Source organism: Pleurodeles waltl, chromosome 4_1 (assembly GCF_031143425.1).
Source record: "Pleurodeles waltl isolate 20211129_DDA chromosome 4_1, aPleWal1.hap1.20221129, whole genome shotgun sequence".
NCBI lineage: Eukaryota > Metazoa > Chordata > Amphibia > Caudata > Salamandridae > Pleurodeles > Pleurodeles waltl.
In genome coordinates, this window is record NC_090442.1 from 270769118 (window position 1) to 270794509 (window position 25392).

At 41.7% G+C, this 25392-nt stretch overlaps 1 protein-coding gene across 1 annotated transcript in view; it reads right to left on the reverse strand.

Annotated features, from left to right (window-relative positions):
* Nucleotides 1-25392, reverse strand: part of SAMM50 (SAMM50 sorting and assembly machinery component) — a 175022-nt gene that overhangs the window by 111614 nt on the left and 38016 nt on the right. The window contains exons 4-8 of the mRNA XM_069228288.1: nt 19040-19127; nt 16517-16623; nt 13218-13348; nt 4620-4707; nt 4253-4381 (exon numbers count right to left, since the gene is read on the reverse strand). Coding sequence (XP_069084389.1) covers nt 4253-4381; nt 4620-4707; nt 13218-13348; nt 16517-16623; nt 19040-19127 — 543 coding nt within the window. The remainder of the gene's footprint in view (nt 1-4252; nt 4382-4619; nt 4708-13217; nt 13349-16516; nt 16624-19039; nt 19128-25392) is intronic.

Here is a 25392-nt window from a genome sequence, read left to right on the forward strand (position 1 = left end):
GAATCAGTGCGCACCAAGGCTGCATAAAGGAACTCCAGCTTCTGTATTTGCATGATCTCAAGAGCCTCAGGATTCAGTCCCTCCTTCTCACCTTAAAATGCTCCACCATGGTGTTTGACAAGCCCCCCACACTGGATCTCAAAAGGTGTTTACAGCAAGCCTTATAGTTCGGACAATACTGTGGTACTTAAAACTGATAAGTAGTGGAAGTTCCAAAGTAAACTGCACTCTGCTTGTAGCCCAGCAACAGGGCCACCTCTCAGTGTACAGCAAAAACACTTAGGCGCACCTTTTGCAAAGGAACCGACTGCACCCTAGCCTTTCCTCCAGCTGAACCTGCACTCATATTCCCACTGATGCCCAAGAGGGTTTGCTCATGCTCTCTATCGCATTTGATGCAGGAGCAACAGGACTTTGTGGGAAATGCCCCTTTTTGCATGTTAACCCCCATTTTTTGCAGTATTTGAGACTCTGCACACTGGGGTACTGCTGTCCAGCATCCAGTGTATGTACTCTGACCCTCCCACTTAAACATGTAGAAATTGGCTGATACAGAACCGGCTTATTTAACTACTTTAACTAGTACATGTTGCAGAAAATACATCTAGGGCATAGAAAGTTAAAATCTCACCTGTGGACTGCAGCGTTTATTGTGCTATCCACTGGTGTAGCACAGGAAAACATGGTTTCAGGTCTACCATTGTAGCCGGACTGCTGCAGTGTAAAGTAAAACCAGCAGTGCGGCCTGTTAAAATAACCTTTTTTTTATATGAAAAACCTCTCTTTTAAATATTAGTAAGTCACCCTTCAACATAATCCACTTTTAAATATCATGCACCCCCAAGGTAGGGTGCGTGGTATTTAAAAGCGGGGCATGTTGAAAATGAATGTTACAATGACACTACAGTGATATGGCCCTAAAAACTATTTTCATTGTGCCAGGTCTAGCTAGCTAGGTCTAGAAAACCAGAATACAGATTAAAATATTTATATTGTATCTCTGGAATGGGACCAGATAGAAAAATAATTGAACCACTATTTAATAAATGTTAAGGAAAAGTAACTTTTGGAAAGTTACCTATTTTCTGTCTGAAATTTCTGGAGTCTAAATTGCAGTAACTCTCCAGGTTCTTCCACCCTGCACGTGACCTGAACAAGGTGTGGGAGGTGTTAAATTCCTTCCAGGAGCACAGAATTGGCTTACCTGAATGGAGAGAGATGACTCTTCTGAGCTCAAAAGAATATGCGTGGTGGAGGCCGTGCCTCTCCTATTGACACCACACTGTCACATCATGCATGACAGGTCTGTATGAAGCACATATAAAGGTTTTGGGCCCTTCAAAGGTAGCAAAAAGATGCCAGGAGAATTCCTTGTATTCCCTATTTGATTGCTAAAGCACCCTGCTTTTGTCGTACCAGACTTCTGTCTCTGGGTTTGCTGTGGGTAGAGTGTCTGCTTTGAACTGGATTTTAGTGTTAGAGGTAGTACACTCCCCAATTATACCTCCAGCCTCAAAACCAAACTTATTGTGGCCAAAGACCTTTGCCACATTGGATTTGCCCTGACACGCTGCATTTTGGGCCTGTTTATAGTTGCTAGCTTTTTGACTTATGTGAACCTCCACTTACATCATTACTGGAATCCGGGGACTCTTGAATCATTACTGGAAACTGGGGACCTCACTGAGTTATTATTGGAATCCAGGGACCCAGGCCGGCCTATGCTATTTTGATGGACTTAAACATCAAAACAAATCACAAAAATATGGACACAGGCATTCATCCAACAAACACACAAATAATAAAACATTGTATTTAATTCACAAAACATTATTAAGAAAAAACTAAATTATAATTTTAATCGGAAGATTGGAGCTTTTCTAAATTCATTTTAGGCCTCCCATTGTACAAACTGTATTCTGGTATGCCGGTTTGTAGAGTGCAGTAACACCAGGGAGGGTTTCCTAGCACAGAGCCAGTTTAGCCAAACATAGGGCCTAGTGGGACAACTCAAAAAGCGAGGTCTTCTGATACTTATGGAGTTCAAGAAGTGAGGAGGAGGCTCTTATGTGTAATGGTAGGCTGTTCTATGCTTTATTTGAAATGTAGGAGAGGGTTTGACGGCTGGTTCTGGTTTGCCATACGTGTAGGGTCCTTGCAAGTAGGACGAGAGGAAGTGTCTGGAAGGTTTGAGAAAGCAGATGCAATTGTTGAGGTATGCTGAGCCAGTGTTATGTAGTGGCTTGAAAATGGGAGTGTGAAGTTTAAATTGTGGTAGTTTGTGTATGGGAAGCCAGTTCATCGGTGATTGTGAGGATCTATCTTTAATCATTCATCTTAAGGTGCTTAATGGTTAATCCATCAACAACATGTTGATAACTGTTGTTAGAATGGATCAAAACATTTTGTCTGAGCATGTTAAATAATATCCTTTTGGAACCAGTCAGCTTGTATCATCTCATCATCTAATACAGGTGTGACTTTTTTAGGCAAAGTGTCTTATCACCTTTAAGTTGATACATTGTTAGGCTGCGAGCAGCAGTACAAGAACTTTTACTGTCCTAGGTTCAGGTGTGGAGTGATCTGAGTGTGGTGTGAGCGAGGGAGGTTGAGAATAATTCTGCCAGTTGAGTTATGAATGGTCTGCAGCCGTTTGGATACATTACAATGCTTCAAAGAATCCATTTTAGGATACCAACTTAATTTTTCACCTTCAATAAACAGGAACTACTTTAAAATAACTCTCAGTACACAACGGCTTGGAGAGCTCATTTTTCAGAGTGCCTTCACACTTTTGCCTGTCAAGTATCTGGTTTGAGCCAATCAGCAGATCAGGTTTGAGAATCTTTTTAAATAGAGCTATGAAGCAGTTATTATTCGAGGCAGATAAAGAAATCCTAAAAGGGAAAAGGAATGGCAGGCCGGTTGTTTTCTGTTACGAAAAGCCTGAGCTCCAGCTTTACTTGAAAGCTAACTTTTCATCCCATGTAAAGAACAGGTTTCTACGACAAACTCTGCACTGTTCTAATGAATTTGAGTCTTGTCTTTTTCAGCTTCACTAGCTAGTGCGCATTTTATATTGGTTCCCCATATTACTAAAGTTGCAATACTGAATACTTTTGTATCTTCCAGACTGGATTATTGTAATTCTACCTATCTTGAATTCTCTGTATATCAAATTCATAGATTGCAGTTAATCCAGATTCATGTTGTCAGAATCCTACTTGGGTTGAAAGCCCGAGAACGTGTTACTGTTGCCCTGTGGCTAACTCACTGGCTTCCTGTGAAGGAGAGAAGTGTGTTTAAAATCAATGTAATTTGTTTAGAAGGCCCTCTATGTTTCACATGTCCAACCCTTTCATTCTAGAGTTAAATGTTATGACTCTAGGTGGCTGTTAAGGTCTGGCAATCAAAAACTGTTATCAGTTCTGAAGTTTTGTGTCAAAACTATTGGTGGTATAGCCTTTTCAGTGTCTAAAGCTAGGCACTGGAACTTGTTACCTCTTCCTATACATTCCGTTCAAAATCTTCTCAAATTTCAAAATCTTGGCTTTTTTCCTTGCACACTGTAATAATTTGGTCTTTTTAGCACCAAGAGACCCTATTGTGGGTGTAGGCTGCACTCTATAAATTCCTAAAATCCAAATCCAAATATGTGTAAAGAAACGTCAAAATAACCAGATTGCCCAATCTCATCAGTGGTTGTGAGGATCTATCTTTAATCACTCATCTTAAGGTGCTTAATGGTTAATCCATCAACAACATGTTGATGATGTTGTTAGATGAGGTCAAAACATTTTGTCTGAGCATGTTAAATAATATCCTTTTGGAACCAGTCAGTTTGTATCATCTCATCATCTAATAGGTGTGTCTTTTTAGGCAAAGTGTCTTATCACCTTTAAGATGACACATTATCAGGCTGCGAGCAGCAGTACAAGAATTGTTACTGTCCTAGGTAACAAGACATTTTGATTCTCTCTCTCTCTCAGAAATAAAGTTTTATTTGTTGTTTGGTGAAGTGCTACAGTATTGTGGCAGTTAGAATCTACCACGATGAGAGACAGATCTGCTTTTCCTAATTTTGGTCTAAAATCAAAGACAAATTACCCAATTTCAGGCTTGTCGGAATTAGAAAAAGCATTACATGTTATAAGTGGAATAACCATTAACTCACCTACTCAAAACCACACAGTGGAATAGTATGACATAAATATTTCATAGCAGATATAAAAGCAAGGCATGTTTGTCTTACGGACAAAGAGGACTTGAGCGAATGTCCACTTTCTTCCCGAATAGCAAAAGATGCAGTCCTGGCAAGACAGCCCAGTTCCCGCCAAACACCTTCCCACTTCAGTGTATGATTTGTCTGCCACAGTGGGAACTGAAAAAACAAAACAAATAGGTAGTGCATTACTTCTCAGACAAAAAAGTCAAGGCACCCTAAATAATCACATTGCATATGCGCATTGCAGACACTTCTTGTTTGCAAGATTCATGCATTTCCACCATTTCAAGGGTGCCCACTTTAACGACCGAGTTAAAAGACATCAATAAATACAGAAAATAAATTACCTATTGAAGGGAAAGTCTATGAATAACAAATGTAGAATGTTTCTCACCCCAATTTCTGCTGATATTCCTTTGTCAGTCTCACGCAGTGAGCTCCAAGGAAACTGCCCTGTTACCTTATAAAGGTTTAAAGAAAAGCTGCAAAGAAACCATAGAATATTACATACAATAAAGCCCCAAAAATTATTTTTTAGTATAAAAACAAAGAATTAGCTTACTAATAAGTTATATTTGTGCTAAATAGGAACTGCCCAATTTGCACATATAGCTGGGCTTCACAGAATATTTTGAATACTTATTTTCTATATAGTGGACTAGACTCAGTGGCTAACAAAGCTCTTTACCAATAGTTACCAGTTGTGGGTTATATCTGATACAAGAACAAATAAAGCAAAGATATAGGGGTCCGATAACATCGAATACAGCAAGGTACATATCTGAATAATATATAATACATACATAACACAGAAGCAAAAGCTTAAAATTGGAAGGAATGCTAAAAACAACTTAAAGACAATAAAAAGACTGAATAGAATAATATGACAGTACACAGTAAAAACCATTACAGAATTGATTTCAGAACCAGAATATTTGTTTAAGATTTTCTTATTGATCTTTTTTAATCAGCATATAACAAGGATGCAGCAGCATAAAAGTGTAGCATGATCCCACCTTTCAATTTTAGAGGGGTTAGCCCTTACCCTCCAAAGTCTATAATTCCCTCCCAAGCCAAGACTGTTCCCCACACCATAGTTCCAGTGAATGTATAGGCAGCAGCAAAGTTCCACCATGTTCACAGGGTCACTGAGCTGCAATACGTGTCAATATTATTTGAAGTTTGTTGGTTGTAGGGGACTACCTGGTGTTTCTTGAACTGGCCAACAGGGTTTGGAATGTTATATACAAAGCAAGTTGGGTAGTGGTAGCAAGTAAGATGCACTTCCCAAATGTAGTGACAGCATGAATGTGGCGTTTTAGATAGATGTTATTAACTAGGGTTTGGAATGTTAGTCATCTGTGGTATGCAGAGTGTTGAGACACGTCCACAGTCCATTAGGCTTCCAACTCCCTCGGTCACGGGCAGGGGGGCAGATGTCCCATGCCCACTTCCATGGATTTTATGACCTGCTAGGATCTTCCCCAGGTATGTCTTGTTGCTATGTTGGTACCTGCAGGGCAGTAGTGCAAACTATGTGGTCAAATGCACATGTAGCATATGGGAAGGGATGCGTAAAATGTGTGGGTATTTTACTTTCCAGACATCAGCCAGGCCCCAAGAGTGCAGCCACGCTGTCAAGTCTTTAGCATTATGCACTGCCCGTGCTGTGAGGAGAGGCAGATGAGAATAATCAATAGTAAAGTCCATGACCGCATTAAAGTCCATCCCCTTACTGCCCCCAGGATCCAAGTGGACCCAGGCTGTGAGCACCCTGGAAAGCATGTTCAGAAAGTGAAGTTGATTAACATTTGGAGAAGGCACACACCCCAGCACCAGTGGTTGTCCATGCAGCTTCCCCTTAAGTAACACATATCGACCATCTGGATTGATGAGTGTTTCATAGGTGATATAGGACACTCTAGGGTTTATCAATATTGCAGCCCCCCCTGGCATATGCGGAGACTGCAGTATTATATAATTACCCCGTTAACTTATGTTGCAGCTTTTGTCCCTCAGCTGTACTCATGAGTTTCTTGTAAGAAGTATATGCACACGCCCCGGCAGTGTAGTTGAGCTGCCACCTTATATCTTTTCTGCTGTAATTTCAGCCACTTCACTTTACAGGTGCTATACAGATATTTGCCTTTGTGCTGTATTACTGTTCATTGAGACATTAAAGGCCGCGCAGTGAGTTTGTGCTACGTGGAGTGTTATATAGAGTAAGGTGACAGATGGATGGATGCAAGTACCCAATAGTGGAGGAACATGAGTGTTTGGGTGGAGTTCCCAACATCAAAATAACTCCATTCAAAAACTCCCAGTCAGTCACCAACAGGCGAGCTGACCAACAAACCTAGGGTCTGTACAACTTGCAGACCACAAACAGAGGGTATTGAACAGTCAACGTGGCTTTTGCTTGGGAGGTGGCTGCTGTTCGGACCCACATCGTTCTGAAAAGTACTGACTGCTGGAGGTCCAGTTCATGTTGCAGGGATCAAAGAAATAGAGCAAAGTGCAACCTTACCACCACTCCAGCTGTATAGGTCGGTGGTAACTGTGTAGGCTCCCCAGTAAAGATCCCTGGACTGAAAAGTCCAGCAGGTCTAAATTCAACTCCAGTCATCAGTGGATTTCATCCGATGTTTGCGATGTCACCTGTGGCAGCAGTGTGGAGTTGTTTCTGGAGCTGGACCACTCATGCTCTCCTCCGAGTTGTCAGTGGAGAGCATTGGTGACCAAACAAAGAGTGCCACCGCAGTCTCCAGCACCGAATGTTTGCCATTCTGGATTTGGTCTATAAATGGTATCATTGCAGAAGTACCTCTTCATGGTCCCCAGAGGAAATGCCTTTATCGCCGCTCCAGTCAGGCATCCCACATGGGTTTCGCCCCCTCTTGATTTTCTTCTTCGATCTGAGGCAGCTATTTTAAATTTTGCTGTGAATAACAGTGCATATGTAACACCCAGGTCTCTGAGGCATTTCTTAACGCCCATAAACAAGGCTATTTTGAACTGAACAGGTAGCCCATACTCAGTGAAGATCATTATCTTCGCGTTTGTCATCATCGGGTGGGGGGATTGAACATGAGCCTTCTGAAGAACACGGTTGTGATCCTGATAATTGAGGAGCCGCCCAACTATTGATCTGGGAAGAGCTCCTGGTGGCGGTGCAGAGTCCGCAATCGGTGGGCTCTCAACCACAAACATTAGAGACAGACCCTCTGGAGACACCTCCTGTTGGATCTACTTCTCTATGTAGCGTTGTGTCGGAGCCCCCTGTGCCCTCTGACTTGCCCATTATCCTCAGCTTGATTTGTCTTGCACAGCCTTCAGCGTCTTTGTCATGCCAATCTAAAAAAAAGTGACTCTTTCAGTCAGGTGCTTCAGGGCTTTCGGGGTGATCTGTGGTTTGCGGGACCAGTACTTTTATTGACTGCTCTACAGCTTGTACTCTTGTTCATAGTTTATTTGGCCCTCACACTGTAAGTTTAGGTCTAGAGCCAGTGTATCTATTTTTGCCTCTAGTGCATATCTGGTGTCTCCTATTGCGGCTAGGATACTGTCAGGCTTATCAGATCCCACCTCCTGCAGAGAAGGCAGAGTGCCTGAGAAGAGGAAGGCCGGGATAGAGTCAGTGTCCAACATGGTTTGCATGTCCAAGCCTTGATGGGTGGTCTTCGCTGGGATTTGTTTCAGCCCATCTAGCCAGTGCAGGTATTACCGGCTGGGGTGGGAGAGGGCCAAGGGGGGTTGAAAGATATTTCAATGGCGGTTCCACTGCCCGCTTGACACCCCCTAGAGGCATTCCTGCTCCCCTAAGGAGCACGCACAATCAGCTAGGTATAGTCCGGTGTGCAAGCCGGTGCAGTTCTGCCCCCACAGGTGCCTGCCTCTGGTGGTGTGGGGCAACCAGGGTGAGTGTAGGCTAGGAGTCTCAGCAGCCCCCGGTGCTTGACAGGATTTAACTAGACTGAAGGGCTATTCAGGTCTCGGCAGGGGGATGTGCAACGGCGACTCTCTTGTTTTCTTTTTCCACTACAATGTTCCAATCACCTCCTGCCTGGTCTCAGTCTGCCTGTCCTACCTGTTAGTCCTAGTCTCAGAAGCGCTGGCCCTCACTCTCTATGGTAGTTGGAACGCCACATAAAGTGCCTCTTCGTTTCGTTGCTGCCTCTCTTGGCGGTCTCCAGTCGTCTGCTTTGGCTCTCCTGTTACTCCTAGCTTTGTTCACAAATGGGAGGGCCACTCAGAGCGCAGGCCCCCAGGTCCCCTGATGGTTTAGGCCTGGCCAGCAGTTGCCTGCTCCGAGGGCTGCATGGACAGTACAGGTCACCTGTGTCAGGAAGCAACCAGATGGTGTTCGCACTGCTAGTGGGTAGCAGCGGGCAGGACTCCAATGGGTCCACTCCATTGCAGGATTCGCCACCTCAGTGGGCTCTGGGCACGGCAGCACCTGTTGGCTCTGGCATTCGGCATGCAGCATCAGTTCTCACAAGGTAGCCCAGAACAGCTATGATGACACAGCACCCACCTTCTCTTGCTGGGCCACTCGATCTTGAGCAACACCAGGATTCCAGGCTTCTGGTTGTAGCAGCAAGGGCAGGCTGCTCCACTCACAGGCCCCAGGGTAATCACTGCTGTTTTAGCTGGTCGCCGGCTGCCTTTTTCTTATGCTGCAGGCTGAATGCAGCTGGGGGTGTAAAACACAGCCCGGGCCAGGGTTTGCCTCAAGTGGGGTCAGGGAGCCTCCACACGAGATCTACATCAGAGAAAAGACAGTCCCAGGTAGTAGGCAACCCACTGCACCTGTGATGTTGAGGAATTATCTGAGCTGGCTGCAGGAGCCACTCTATTATGTGTCTGCCATCTTCAGCAGTCGACCACGACCTTCCCTTCCGAACCAGACCCGTGTGTCATTACTATGCGTACCTCAGGTGGCAATGAAGCAACACAGGGCCTAGATGTAGTTTGGGAACTGCTCTAGCAGTGAGTTTCCATAGTCCAGCCTAAAAATAACTACAACTCCAATATTACAATATTACAGAAAAACAAGAATATTTTTGTGAATAGCAACTTCTATGGCTGGGAAAAGGCCTACATCATGTGATAATAATAGTAGTGATGCATGCAGCCCTGCTCTGTGGCCTCCCGGAATTTACACTGTAGGGCATACTGCATGACAGCACATTTCATCCAAAGCCTGAAGAAATATGATCGCATCACCACTACCCTGATGAAATTCTGTTGGCTCCTTATGTCGGCCTGCTCAATCTTCAAAACCAACTGCATCACCTATATAGCTGCTTACCTTACAGGAGGTTCACCAAGTGGTTCCCGACACACCTGCAGCCAGGACGCCATCAAAAAGCAGACCAAGAAATGTAAAAAAGAAAAGGCAACGCAGCAAGACTTTTTTCTATCTATGTACCCAGGATTTGGAACAACATTCCTTTATCCATCAAGAGAGCCTAAACACTGCTCTAATTTTGGAAAGAGTTAGGGACAACCCTCTTTAGAGAACACAACAACACAACACATTAAGGGTCCCCAACCAACTATATCTCCTGTCACTTACTGATTTTATGTTTGGCTTTGAAACTGCACAGCACTCCGATACCTTTTGGCTAGGTTGTGCTATAGAAATATCACATACATACATCAATCTCTCTCTCTTTAACAGATTATTCTCCATATATTTTTTTTACATGCATGTAAAAGAGGCTGGAGGACAAGACACACACTGGCGTTACTCCATCTGCAATGAAACTACAATCTGCTTTTTCATTCTTGTGACCACACTGGACACAGACAGAAACAACTATAGGTAAAACCAACAAATCAGTTGACAATATTTTCCAGAACAAAACCCTCCAAACAACTGGAACTGTCTTCAGGTAAACAAATGCAAGATACAGATTCGTTTTCTTATGCCTAACTTGCTAATATCCATCAGCTAAAAAGCTGAAAGCCAATGTTCCATTCTCAAAGTGTTTTGACAAAGTCACTTTTGCACTGTATAATAAGGACAGCCATGCAGTCATGTATTGTATTGTATTTAGTATATCTTTCGAAAAAATGGAATGAACAGTCTAATGGGAAGACTAGATGTTAACATTCTGGATCCTGAATCTTTGTCAAAAATGGAAACTTTTCCACCAGTTTCCATCCTCTCATTTACCCTTCTCTGGCAAACATAAGGTTCTAAGTGGCCATACCCCACCGAGTCCACAAACGAGCTGGAAAAGAAAACATATAAAATCCTATCTTTTTTGGGAAGTTCTAGAGAGAGAACATTTGCTGAGTGAGATGCAGTCAGCTGGGGCTATACTTTAACACCTAATATACAGATGCAAGAGGTATTACATGGCTCAGCAACTAATTAGACTATAATCAAATATGCTGCAAGGCAAGCTGGGAGTTATAAAGTGATCCATTAGGGCTGTCTGTTGAGCAGTGGCTGGGGTGTATCGTCTTTTCACTTTTTAATTTTTGTTTTGCTGGAGATATATTTATTATTATAATGGTAATTCTAACACATAATTTGTAGAAGAATAATGTATAATAAAAAAGAGCCATTATAAAATACCAAGTTTTAAAGATTTATATGTCCTCTAATTTTCAGGATTCATGGCGGTTTCTACTGTTTCCTCTGTTACAATTCAGTGACAAGGCTACTGGATTTTAATTAACCTTTAATTCTGCTAAGAATAACATAAATCTAGAAGAGTGAAACACTGTAAGATTTCCTCTTCTCCTAAAGATAATGGTTTCCTTTTGGAGCTGAGGAAATGTATCCATTTATGTTTCTCAAAAATATTGTGTTCCTCACAAGATCCCAAAGAAAATATTATTGATATGTAATGTAAATATAAGCTTGCAAGAGGACTGAGCCCATCGCTTGCAAAGCTTCTCAGCGAAGGTAACTGCAACCAGAAAGACAGCCTTCCACATTCATAGTTCAGTGGATCACTGCTAAGCAAGGGCAGGGCTTCCCAATCTGGGTGGAAGAAAGTTCAAAATGCCTTCATAATGATGCTTTACATCAGATCAGTGTTTTGTGAGAATGTCAGTGCCAAATAACCTGTCTGCCACGATTGACTAGAATCGATTTCTTTGACTGAAGCCTAATGGCAGAACATTACTTAATTGCTCTTACAGGAAGCCCTCGGGAAGCACTGCCTAGCAGCTTTAGCAGCTTGGAAAATATCCAGATTCTCTAAGTAAAAACATCACATGGTCAAGGGATGACTCGCTGGTAACAAAAATGGCTATGTTAAGCAAGTAAGGACAAGGATGGAAAATTTGTCCTTGAAAAACAACAACAATTTGGTCCACGATCATAAAGCCTTTGCCACTATTTTGTGGTAAAGAGGAGGGGGTTAGGAGGACAAAGTTAAGGAACTAACCCTTCCAATCCTTTAGATTTGAAACAGTATTGCCCTGAATGTGGACACAAAACCTTGCTATGGTGTTGTCTAGTTAATAAGTGTGATTTTGTCCTCAAGGGATGAGACTATCTTGTTCACAACAAGAATAAACGTCTTTAGCTTCTGATGTGCACAAGGCTATCCCAAGAAAACCACAAGTTGAGAGCCCTCACAGAAGCTACTGTGACACTCCACCTGTAGTCCAAGAACATGCGTTTTAAAAAACTGGGAATTTACTGGAAGAAACAGGGTCACTTGTAATAGATTTAACACTAGCAGTCACCATAAATACGTCTCTTAAATGTCATCTGAAATGGAAATTGAAGCTGACAGGAGAAGCTTGTGGTTTCAGTAAATAAAATCTACATCAAAGTTTTGTGCATTTTGAGGCATGCATAAATAAATATTAATTTAGAAGAGATTAAAAAGTGCACTATGCAAGTCCTTATCTCAACTAGATCAACAAAACTTATAAAAATGATTTCACAGTATGGCAACCCTTTCTGTTAACTCCTTCACACTGCCTTGGCTAGTGACATAAACTGAGTATCAAGCCAATTTACATAGACTCTTTCTTCTCCAACACTAATGGCTGGAACTGTAGCATTATCCCATCACTATCTATGCAAGTAGTAGTACATGTTCACATTCACATCACTTTTTAGATTACAACAATTCTGCATTTTGTCTTTGTGAAGTAGAACAGGCAATCAAAGCAGAGTCGTTTATTTAACTTAGGAATACAGAATAAAACAATGATCAACAAACAAATGAATATATGTTTTAATGTAGGCAGGATTGCGAGCTATCCGATAAGTCACAGTTCTGAAACACACTTGTATATGTTCATGAAAAGTACCTTTGTAAAAATAGAGGTGTTTCCTGAGGGCAAAAAAAGCAAGGTCTCCTCACTCCTTACTATAAAAAGTATCACACAAAGCTGAGTACAGGAAGATCAGAGAGTAGGGAAAACCTATAACTAAAGCAATGTCAATCGTGGATTCTGGTGCATTGAGTATGCAAATGTTGTGATTCATCAACCAAGGAACTATACACAAAGAAAAAAAAACTTACCAGCCCAAAATATCTTAAGAAAAAAAAGACACCTATTTGAAGAATAAAGATATCATGCCACACTGGAATCTTCACTTTCCTTAGTAAAAGCTGCCCACCTATAATCTTTCTGGGTTCACCTTTTGTCCCATCCATGAAGGACATATCATAACGCAAGTAATTCACATAATCAACATCATACCACCTTTAAATCTGGTCCTACATCAAGTTACTTCTATGAATCTATGCATTGTGTGGTGGCAGGCACCACTATTCCAGAAAAATAAACATGGCATAAAAGCTGCCATTCACCTGAGACAGCTTCAAGAAAAAACATAATTCAGGTCAAAGAAATTAACAATTCAAGCATTTTGAAATTATTTTGGCTTAATATCTATAACCATTACATTCAGAAGTTACCACAATATACTAAAACCATAAAGAACAGCTGCTTAACCTCCACCACTCTGTTGTACCTAAAAAAAATGCAACAACACATTCTTTCTTACTTTCTTTCAAAGTTTCCAGGTTGTGGTTTGAAGAATGAAAGACCGTAGGATGTTTCCTTTGTACCATAGGAGAACTGGAAAGTTAGCTTCTCTGCACGGCCAAAGAGATTCGGAAGTTTAAGTCCGAGTACCTTAAAAAGGCAAAAATAATACATATTATTATCAACATATAATCAAGCACAATTTCTAAATCAGTATTCATGAAAAACTGGCTATCACACAAGAACAACTTTCAGAAGCTTGCAAAGAGAGAAACATCTCCTCAGCTAGGAGACAAAAGCCTAAGGAGGACAAGTGCAGTGCTAATTGTATTTGCCAACACCACTTGGCCACAGATCTTTCACCTACCTTCCACTCTTCAGCAGTCCAAGTGAAGAAGACAATCTAAAAGCTCCTGAATTTAATTGCCATAGGAATTGCTCCTACAAAACAGCGAGCAAACAGTAACAGGCAGTACTGGAGGGATAGCTGACTCAAGAACAGTACTGTAGTATGACAGATTTTGGGTAACTAATCCTGGTAAAAGAACCACAGGAAACACACAAGACTATTTGCAAGCATTTCATCCATCACCTCTGTGTGTTTTATGTAATGACATAAGTAGCCATAAGTAGATGTGGGTCTCTTCCTTACTAAACCATACGACCCAAGCTAAGGTAAGCACAGACGTGGGGCCCTTCCTCACTAAGCGATGGGAACCAAGCTAGATATCACTGATGAGGCCTAAAAAACAAACAGGTTTGGGGTTGCTTGTTTCCTTCTGGAGGAGACCTCCTCTGGCAATTCTGGATGGGCTATTTCCACGAGAAACAGGGTCAGTACTGGTTTGCATAAGTAAGGCCTCTGTCTAGAGCGTCACAGTGGGCGAAAAAGGCTGGGTTTGACTGTTAATGTGACTGCTAGTGGTTTAAACTATTTCAAGCATTCCTCCCATCACTGTTTGTGTGTTAGAAGAACACAGGAACATGGTTACTTACTAAGACGCACAAGGATTATGGACAGAATAATTTTCATTGGGGTTTCTTTCTGGTACACGAAAATCAAAGATGGATGATACCTTGGGAAGGAACGCCCAACAAATATTTGAGTGGCCATGTTATGCTATGAAAATGCATCATTTGCCATGGATTAAAAGCTCTTTCTGGTCCCTTAGAAGTGTTTTCACACCCTACTGTGTGACATATAAATTAAAAACGTGACTAACGCAAGCCCTCCTTTTTTACATGTGAAATTTAATTTCTTTTTCTAAATATTATGTAAATATTGCATATAACGCAGGCTCAATTAAACAAATTTAGTTAAGATCATAACACTCTTACCTCAGAACACAAATCAACAGAACTAAAGATTTTGTATATGGTTAATTACGTATGGCAACACTGTTTGAATTGTTCTGCTTTTCAAGTACTGACAATGTGGAATGTCAGCAAACCCTGACCTCGTTGCTTTTTGGGACGGGGGGGGGACTGTCTCAGTGCATCACTGCACTACAGAAATAAATCACTCAAATGGCACACTGTTTCCAGAGTCAAAAAAACTAAATACGGTTTTTATGTAAAACAATAGATATTAAGTTGAAAAGCTCTTTACAATACCGTAATAGTAACAGAGTTTAGAAAAAACAATGAACAATGTATCTTCAGTAAATTATAAAAAAATTAAATGGGATGATTTTCAATTGTGCTTGCCCAATTCGCTTCAATTATATTTTCCTGACAACTTAGTTTTAATTGGGGTCCCTATGCTTCCTTATACTGGTCATGCTAACAATTTGTTCCACAAAAGCAAGGTGTAACTAACACCAATTTCTTTTCAAGCTTACAATTTCCAACCAAATGCTTCTTTTTTTCCAGTCCGCCCAAAATGCTGCACCAGTTTGTATTTACTAGGTCTGGATGATTCACTCAAGCTCGAAGCATTAACACAGCATAGGTCCCTTGCTAAGCACTGTTTTGGCTGGTCTGGCAAGCTCATTCTCACTACACAGTCACAGTCACTGTCATCATCAACAGCACAGTCATTTTTCCTTAGGCATGATGGCACTACACTGTGGTGTCACATTGGCTTATATAAGGGTAAAGAACCTGTTTCCCACAGAGAACCTGATTTGAGTACGTTGATGATATGATTACTTCAAGCTAAATACTACTTATCAAATGGCCTTGTGGTTATGAGGACTGCTGAACAACTCAAAATTCACACAGTTATCTATTCAGTTGTTTTCAACCCTTTAATCCAAAGCAAACAATGAAAAACAATGCATTCCCATTGATTTTCGGTTTTTGTTGGGTTGATAAGGAAAGACTGAATTGATCTTCTGGATTATATAAATTGTGATATGATGGGCACTAAGATCTACCAAATGAAGCATATTCACAAATGAACGCTGCAAGTCTGGAAATTGTATAGCAACAAAACTTTAGGATTTAGGGACAGAATGATAATATATTCAGCTAGAATTCAAAATAATGTATGCCCAAAGAGGTTACAATTGATCAGCACACCTCAAGAAGGAAACAAGAACTGCAGAGAATCCAAAGCTTTTCTGAGATTGATGAAGATGTAAATTTTTTGATCTTGCAATTCCTTTACTTGATACCACAGACATGTTCCCCTGACAATTATGTCTACACGCTGGGTTTCTTTTTACTGATGCTTTATTAGCATTGATCCCAGGTCACCGATTTCGTTTGCTGATTTTCCAAATTGTCCTTGTACGTGTGGCAGAGAAAAGTCTGGTTAGTGATTACCTACTCAGTGCAGAGATTCCAAATTAATATTTGCCCAGGTCACAAATGGCTCTGGTAAGTATATTTTATCTTTGGGGAAAAGGGGTTGGAGGTGATTTAATACATAAATATACTGAAATTGTACAATAAAACCTTCCACCTGAAAGAAAAGTCACATTCATTCACATTCCAGAGTGTAAAGGGTTGTTATTTGACAGGACCATGCCCTCAAATAAAATCTCACAAACTTGTACGTTCAAGTGCTTGCACTGCTTTGCAAACAATGAGGTTGCATCAAACGCAAGACGGAAATCACCTGTACTCCGGACAGATCACGGATAAAGGCACTGTACAAAATATGTGATAAAGAAATACATTTTGAAATAAATACAGGCATGGAGGGGAGCTTTGATAGACGTTTTGTGGCTAAAGCGTGTAGAACCTGATTTCGTTTACTGAACACCCCCAAGAGCTCAACATTTCCATAACCGTGCTGAACATTTCATGAACCAGACAAAATGAAATAAATAATGAATTCAAACAATAACTAAATTTCCTGAAAGCCCATACCATGCTTCCTTCATTATTGCCGACCATGGTGTTGTAGCTTCCAGTTATCCTTCGCAGTTCAGTTACTTCAAAAGTAACATCCAAGCCATTTGGAAGAGCATCATCTCCTTGAAAAAGTAAACAAGCTGGCAATTAATTATTCAAAACCATTTCAAGACATAGGAAGCCTTAACACTCTAACACCCTTAAAAATGACAGTCCTAATTCAGGGATTGAAAGTATTCTTAGTCTCTGTAGTTACAAATCCACAGGCAGCATGTTAAGTAAGAACCAGTTTATTCCCACACTCTATTGTGAGGACACCGGCAGGGACTTCTTTAAGTCCCCGATAACAGCAGCTAATGGTATTTGCATCATTTCTAAGCCCTGCATAAGCAAGGAAATCTTTGTATCTGTTATAGAACAAATGTTGATAGTTAGGTCCAGCTTTCCCTATTTTCTTTGAGTTGAGTCACTAACCCAAAAGTGGTGACATGGCTGATGGCATCACACTTACGGTACAGTATGAAAAAAAGATCTCTGCACTGCATGCTCTGAAATATATATATATATATATAATGGGTTTGGGTAGCTGCAACAGAAATGAGACACTGAAAAGTATAAGTGATGTAGGTAACTGTACACACCAACTAACAGAAAAGGAACATAATTAAAACGGTGCAATCATAGCTCCCATTACACTGTATAGCTCATCTGTATGTATTTACAACTAAATTTTATGCTGACTGTGCGTGCCCTTAGGTCTCTGGGCACATTCCCATTGTATCGCAGGGGGAACGTGCGCACGTCCTTACTATTCATGCCAGGAAGAGGTGCTTATGTGACTGGTTGAGGTGCCGTACCAGGAGTACCCTGAAAAAAAGGCACACCACATACCCAGGGTGGTTATGGCCCTGACTACTTGTGGGACGTTGCACTGAGTGTGCCACCCACCAGAGTAGCCTGACCAACATGTAATAGGCCTGGTAGTGCAGGCCTGTGGAGGCGCAGGTGTGCCTACGCTCGGGGTGGCATCTTTCCCACTGGGGCCAGCCCTGACTGGGCCTTTCGCTACCCCCAGAGCACCCCCTGGAGGGCAGAGCAGGTGGTAGGTAGAAGCCATGGCAGGTTCACAGGGGTGCCCCATGCCCTGGTAGGGAAGAACCACCACGCGGGAAGCAGGCACGGGCATGCACAAAGAACAGATGGGTGGGGTTGGGGCTGGACACAGGCAAGAAAGGGGCTTCACAACAGACCACACAGGGCAGGCAGGAGGAGCAGTTGTGGCACAACAGAGCATGGAGGGCAGAAGGGAGTGGCAGCAAAATGGACTATGGAGGACAGGAGGGAGGGGTTAGGGGCATGGAACTCGGACATGCTTGGTAGAGGTAGGAGAACAGGAGGCAGCCATCTGACCACGCTAGGCAGGTGGGAAGGGCAGTAGCAGCTCAACAGAACACTCAGTGTAGGTAGGAAAAGCAGTGGCAGGTCTCTGGAACATGGTGGGCAAAAAGGAGGGAGCAGGGGCATGCACATAGACATCGAAGGGCAAGGGAAGGAGGGTAGCAAGCTAAGCACAGAGGTTAAGCAGGAGAGCAATGATGGGGCATAAAATCTGGCAAACAAGGGCTGGAGGAATGGGCATGGACATCAAGCTAAATTGAGGCTAATAGCAGCACATCAGACCTGGTAGGGAAGAAGGGGGGGTGCTGATGCAAGGCTCGGACAAAAGAGGATAGGGAGGAGGTGAATGGGGTCAGCAAGCTAACTGTTCAGGGCAGGCGGAAGTGCAGTGGCAGAAAAGCAGTCACTCAGGACAGTAATGAGGGAGCAGAGACATGGGCTTGGACAATGGGTAGCTAGGAGGTGCGGGGCAGGAGCAGCAAACTTCGGTGGGTTCCACACAATGCCAGGCCTGGCCCTGCATCCAATCCCTACCACCACCACCACCTCACTCTCAACATGCATTGTGATAGGCATCTTACTAAACACAAAAAAAAAATGTAGAAATTCACTGAAAAAAAACAAAGGTTACAGGGATGTTATAGTTAGGGAACAGAATAAAAAAACCTTAGAAATTCACTAAAAACCAAAGGTTACAGAGATGTTATAGTTAGGTTCAGATTTTACATGCACAAAACCATAGAAATTGAGTGTTATAGGTAGAGTAATTTAAAGTAACTATAACTCGTGCACTATAACTCACACCTTTGCCATGCACTGCTAATTAGCCCAGATATTACATCACTGATGACATCTTCTGTGACATCACTGATATCACTGTAATATTTGCAGTAAAATATTGATGAGAAAACTGTGCATGGTGGGGACGTGAGTTATAGTTACCTTATGGAACGAGTTTTTGACTCACATGTACCAGTGGAAGTTAATTTAACACATCGCCACCCAAACCACAGATCATCCATCATCTGTTTCCAAAAAGCCAAAAGCACGAAAAGCCTATAAAATTGTCAAATGCTGCACTACAGAGAAAACGTGAAGATAACATAACTGTAAAGCACAATAAAAGATAATGCTTCTCACCTTCAGAAGTATCAATCAAAACCTCAACCTTGCGAAAAATTCCCAGGCGGAGCAACTTCTCCCGTGCGTCATGAGATTTCCGCATTACCTAAAAGAGAGAAGCAGACAACTGCATTGATACTTTTTGGCTAATCTAATAGATGCTGAATTTACCATTTTGTCCTGGACCAATGTTTAAAAGCAATTTTTTTATTCAATTTATTCTACTGTTCGAAGAAATCATGAATACTTTCACGCATGTTCAGCAATTATTTTTTAAAATAATGAGGCAATACAGAATCATTTTTGCATGGAAGACATACAATTGATAGTATATTAAGTGCAATCATTAGTAAAATCAGGGCCGCGGCAGGTGGATGGTAGATCAAACTGGCCCAGCCTACATGTAGACACTGGGAAAGGCATGGGGAGGCCCCCCAGTCTCCCCTGGAGTGCACCCCTTACTTAATTGTCCTCAAGGGTGTCCCAGAAATTCCTCTTGGTACTTATGAAACTCATTCGACCTTGAAAAACAAGTGCCTGCATTTCGGTTAGAAGAACCCCATGATTAGGTATTCATCCCAAAGATTGTGAGGGAGACTGTGTTCTGATGAATTTTAAAAACCCCATGTTAGTAGGTTCGCTTCTAAGGCATTTAAATAACCTGCTAATGTAGTCCGGGAAAATAAAAGCTGTCACCTTGGGCCCAATGGATGTGTAAACTCACATTGCAGAACCACTGTTAGTGCTGGACAAACAATCTTTAATGTTGCAACTACAAATCGTTATGGGCCATTATCACCCTTGGACACCCAAGAATGATGGTGGCTGTATAAACCGCCTGTTGATGTCAGCCCAACATTAAAACCAGAGGCCAAAGCAGGCACGGAAATTCAGCCTCCTAATTTGGATTTAAATCTAAATAACGCTAAGGGGGACTATGGATACGTTCCTTCTATTTCCACTTTGGTGAATATATCAAGTTGAGGTGCTGGTTTACCTTTAGGGTCAGATAAGCGAATCAGTGGCTTTGACCCTCCTGTAACAGTCCCCTTGCTCTTGACTGAAATTGAAGGTCCATGCCTCCATCAATCTGTTTCACCCTTGTTACCAACTATATCCCAAACCCAGAAGGTTTTGCCAGCAGATCATTCCCATAGAGGCGAAAAAGTAATCTCTACTGGAGTAAATAACATTCTATCTTGGAACATTGCTGGTCTTAAGCCGAACCTATTAGCGACTGACTGGATGAAATATATTGATGAGTTTGATGTGTGTTCCAAGAGACATGAGCTACAGAACACCTCTACAAACTGGGCTATACCACATACCATATAAATACTTTACCATCAGTTTGAGGCAGACCATCGGGCGGTCTTTTGATCCAGTTAAGAATAGACTTAAATCTGCGCAAAGCTATCTTAGATCTTGGGGCCAGATGTACGAAGCTTTTTGAATCGTGCAAACAGCGAAATTCGCTGTTTGCGCCATGCAAAAAGCACATTGCGATGCTCATTCCCATTTTGCGAGTCGGTAACCTTCCTATTTGCGATTCGCATCGCGATGTAGAATTGCTTGACCGCGAACGCGGTCGCAAAGCAATTCGCAGTGAGCACCCATTTCAAATGGGTGCTAACCCATTCTCAAAAGGGAAGGGATCCCCATGGGACCCCTTCCCCTTTGTGAATGGCCCTGTAAACATCTTTTCAGAGCAGGCAGTGGTCCTATGGACCACTGCCTGCTCTGAAAAAATGAAACAAAATCGTTTCATTTTTTTGTTTGTATTGCAACTCGTTTTCCTTTAAGGAAAACGGGCTGCAATAAAAAAAATAAAAAAAAAATGCTTTATTCAAAAGCAGTCACAGACATGGTGGTCTGCTGTCTCCAGCAGGCCACCATCCCTGTGAGTGCTACGAATCGGAAGGGGGTCGCAAATTGCGACCCACCTCATTAATATTAATAAGGTGGGTCTTTGCGACCCCCTTGCGATTCGCAGATGGTGTCAGGGACACCATCCTGCATCCGGATTTGCGACTTGCAAATTGCGAGTCGCTCAGACTCGCAATTTGCAAGTCGCAAACTCAGAATTTCCTACATCTGGCCCTTGATTCCTGGATATCCATAGTCTAAATATTTGTCCATAAGAAGGACCATGCATGTACCTGTGTAATAAATGTTGTAGACCTAGAAGTAGGACTGTAGCGTCACCCACACTGGCTGCTCTGCATCCGGCTGTAACCCTAATTTGTCCCAAAGATCTGATAATTATAGGGTTATGTCATGCTCCTTGAGGAGGAATGTTGGGGTATAACCTCTCTCACCTCAAAACAACTAGTCCAGAGTACAGTAGCGGCCATGCAGGTTTTCCGCTTCATGTCTTTTAATGGGCTGAGAGCTTGTAATGGCAGATCTCTGTCTAGTAGGCGGGGAGCTCCCACATTTAGAAAGGGGCAGATTTCATCTAAGATAGATTATATCATAATCAAAGTCTTGATGTGGGACAAGCTGGTAGACTTCAAGATAGAATCTAGGGAAGAGAGTTATCATTATCTCCTTCATATTAAAATCCTGATCTGTTGGACTAGTGCTGCCTGCCCTTTAACATCTTCGGCTTTTACTCCAGTAATAGGAAATAATAGTAGAGTCCTTAAATGGCCTTCAGCTCTGGGAAATTCGGAGATCTTAACCAAGATATACAATGTAGTCGGGAAGGCCCTAGTAGAAGTCCCCACTTCTGCCAACCCTTTAACCTCTATAATAGATTCACATACTGAGCTGGCAGAATCTTTGAAAACAATCTTTGCCAAACCTTTAAAGGTGAAACCTTTGGTCGAGGCCCATAGTAGGGAAAGCAGTTTATGGTATTTGAAGGATTGTTGTGAAGCCACAAAAGCTCTAGTTGGTGTACTTAAAAATAAAAACATGCAAGAGGTAAGCATATTAAGGGGATAGTATAAAAAGTTGATTAGATCTGCATGGCAAACATGGGAGAATGCAAGTTGGGATGAATTAATAATAGCTGCATAGAAGGGGGACTATAGCTGTTCTGGAAAATTTTTGCAAATGGGAGATCTTCAAGCCCACAGCCTGATTGTCATCTGAATCCAGGGGCCTGGGTAGTTCATTTTTCCCAGTTATATGAACAGGCTCCTGTAGAACTTGCAATGCCCCCTTGGCCTCTCCATAATAGCTCCCTCTCCGCCCTTCACTTCTAACTTGATGACACAGAGGTAGCAATTGCCACTATTAAACAAGTAAAGGCCTGGGCCAGAAAATATCCCTGGATATTTATTGCGTCATGACACCTCTGTATGGGTGCCCTATGTTAATCGTTTGACCAGTGCCATTGCAGCGGGAGCCCTCATACATGGAAAGGGGCTGAAGTTATTCCTGTTTACAAAAAAGGGGATCAGGGAATCTCGCCAACTATAGGCCTATTAGCCTTTTGGATTCCCTATAGAAAGTTTATGCAAGACAGCTGCTCAATAAACTAAATGACTGAATTGAGGGAACAGGAATCTTGACTCCATACCAAGCAGGGTTTAGGCCCAGAATCAGTACTACTGATCAAGTCAAAAGGCTGCTGATCATCATTTGGAAATGTACTAAACCTAGAGAGGGCCATATCTATTTTGCATTTGTGCACCTCGAGGTGGCCTTCAATATGGTTCCTAGAAGGCTGCTCTGGGAATCTCTGAAGGAGTCAGGGGTTCTTGGACCCATTCTTGTCCAATCATATAAACATCCATCATAACAACTATGCCCAAGTCTGATGGGGCCCCCAGAGGCAATTAACCAATATGTAGAGGTGTGAGGTTGGGGAGTGTATTAGCCTCCCCCCTTTTATCTCTATATGTTAATGATATAGTGGAGACACTCTCACAGGGGAAAACTGATGCACCAAAATTGGACGGGCACAGGGTGCCGGCACTATTATTTGCTGATGATACTCTTCTAATCTTACAAACATCAAAGGGATTGCAGCAGCTCTTGGTAAATGTAAATACCTTTAGCTCTAGAAAGGACCTGGAGATTAATTTTGCAAAAACTAAGTTTATAGCAGTCAGACCACATAAGCCATTTAATCAAATTCTGTCACTGGTCAATGGAAGCTTGGAGCATATTTTTAGGTTAGAGTACTTGGGAATAATGCTCAACAGTAGGCTGACATGGTTGCCACATATACAGAAAATGAGGGTTGTGGCTCAGTATCAAGTTACAGCAATTTATAAGAAATACCAGGGGACATCCTCTAGAGGACTATTACCAGCACTCATATTATACAAATTGAAGGCTCAAACTGGTGCTCTATATGGGGCTGAAATCTGGGGTCATGTGAAGACAGATCTGCTTACTATAAGTGAAAACCAGTTTGTTCACTTACTCCTTCATCTCCCTAAGAACACAATGTTAACTCCTATGGTTTTGAAGTTGCTCTAAGAAGAGAGGGGGAACTTGCCAAATTAAGGCCCCTGTCTTATTGGGTGAAGATTTGAACCAAAGAGGACCTTAGCCATACCGGAGTGCACTAAAGGAACTTTTAACTCTCGATAAACTCTGCACCTTCCTGTGGTTCAAATATGTTTGATCTTGGCTTGATAAACTGGGTTTCGGGTCCTTTAGGACGGATTCTGAATCATTGCTGGCATAAGCAAAACTTCTGTTAAAAACGTTTTACTAGGAGCATATTCAGGCCAGTCTCCATCCTAACCCAATCTTGGGTAGACTTACAAACCAATTCTTAACAATTAAGGGTAGTCCGTTGTATGAGCCATTTTAGACATCCTATTGTGGTACCTTGTGCCCTTAGGCAGCTACTGAAAACCTACCCAGTGTGTTATTTTTACACCCAGCTTATTAAGAGCCCAGACTGAAATGGATATGTCCCTTGTGTAGTTTTTTTGGCATTAGGAGGCACATGGAGACCCTAAGGCTACTGAAGGGTAATACATCTATTCATACGTTTTTTACTAGAAGTAATTAACTCTTTTCAGTGGGGCTAATTAGGAAAGGGAAGGGGTTAAGACTCTAGGCTGTAAACTGTTTGCCATACTACAGACACCTTTCAGTCTAAGAAAATTGTTGCTAAGATATTTAATTACCTCTGGACACTCCTGTGAGGAACGCATGAGTGCCATCCTAAGAAAAAACACCAGTCAACATTGTACACCATCGGTTGATAAAGTAGATGGAATGAGAAGTTCTATAATATGGTTTTATTGTACATTTCAAGAGAAATATTTAGCTGCTAGCTAAACACAATACTTGTAAATTTTAATTTGTTTTTTGAATTGTTTTATAATGGAGTGTTGTAAACAGAGATTTAAGAGGGGTTGAAAATGAAATGCTTGTATATGTTATTGACATTCAACTTTTATGGAACGATTTTGTTTCCAAAATAAACTCACCTTCCTACCATTAGTAAAATCAGAATTCCTGGAGATTTAGGTTAATATCCACAAAACCTGATAGATACAACTGACTGATTATTTTAATGAGAAGAAAGTAAAATCAGAAAGGATTTCTCATCTGAAAATAACTCCACTGAAACAGAGCTATCATTAATATGACTGTTGCATTTCCCAATTGTCTCTTGCCATAAGTTCAAGTCTCATTAATCAAAATCTACAGTTTCCCAGTGAAGCATATTTCAGCAGTGAAGGCACTATCACACCTTACTGATGTGTTAGGTGCCTAGTGAGAGGAAATCAGCTGTTTGCTTCACTCTGCTGAAAGAACCATAACTGAGCACACAGAGCAGATTTCTCTCCTCCTTTATTTGTCCAAACTGTTGAAGAAAAACTGTTTTGCCCCACTTACAAGACTTTGTTGAATCTAATAATACACATGCAAAAAAAGCTGGTTTGAGACCAGGCATGCAAACAGAAGCAGTTGTGGCCCCAGTTATCAACAATCTTCATATGATCGTGGACTATGGCAGTGTCTGTGCAGCAATATCGGTCTGCCACATTTGACTTTCTGGCTAATGATATCCTATTTTTAAAGACTTTGTGACCGTTGGATACTAGGTATGGCTCTTGCTTGGATAATAACTAGTATTTTTTAATCACCGCTCAGGAATTAGCTCAATAGGGTGTTACAAAGGGAGTTGGCCATTTGTCTCATCTTAGGTTATCTGTGTATATATCCACTTGCATACCCGCTATGTGACTTTAAAAAAAAATATATATATATAAAGCATAAATATTATTTAATAAACAGGAACAATAGAGTAGCAAACCATTTAAACTATTGAAAGCCTTGGATTCAACCTGTCAGTGAATCATCATCAAAACGCTTTATTCGGTATGAAGATAATCAACCATAAAGATAAATATACAATACAATACATAAAACCTGGTGACAATCCACCA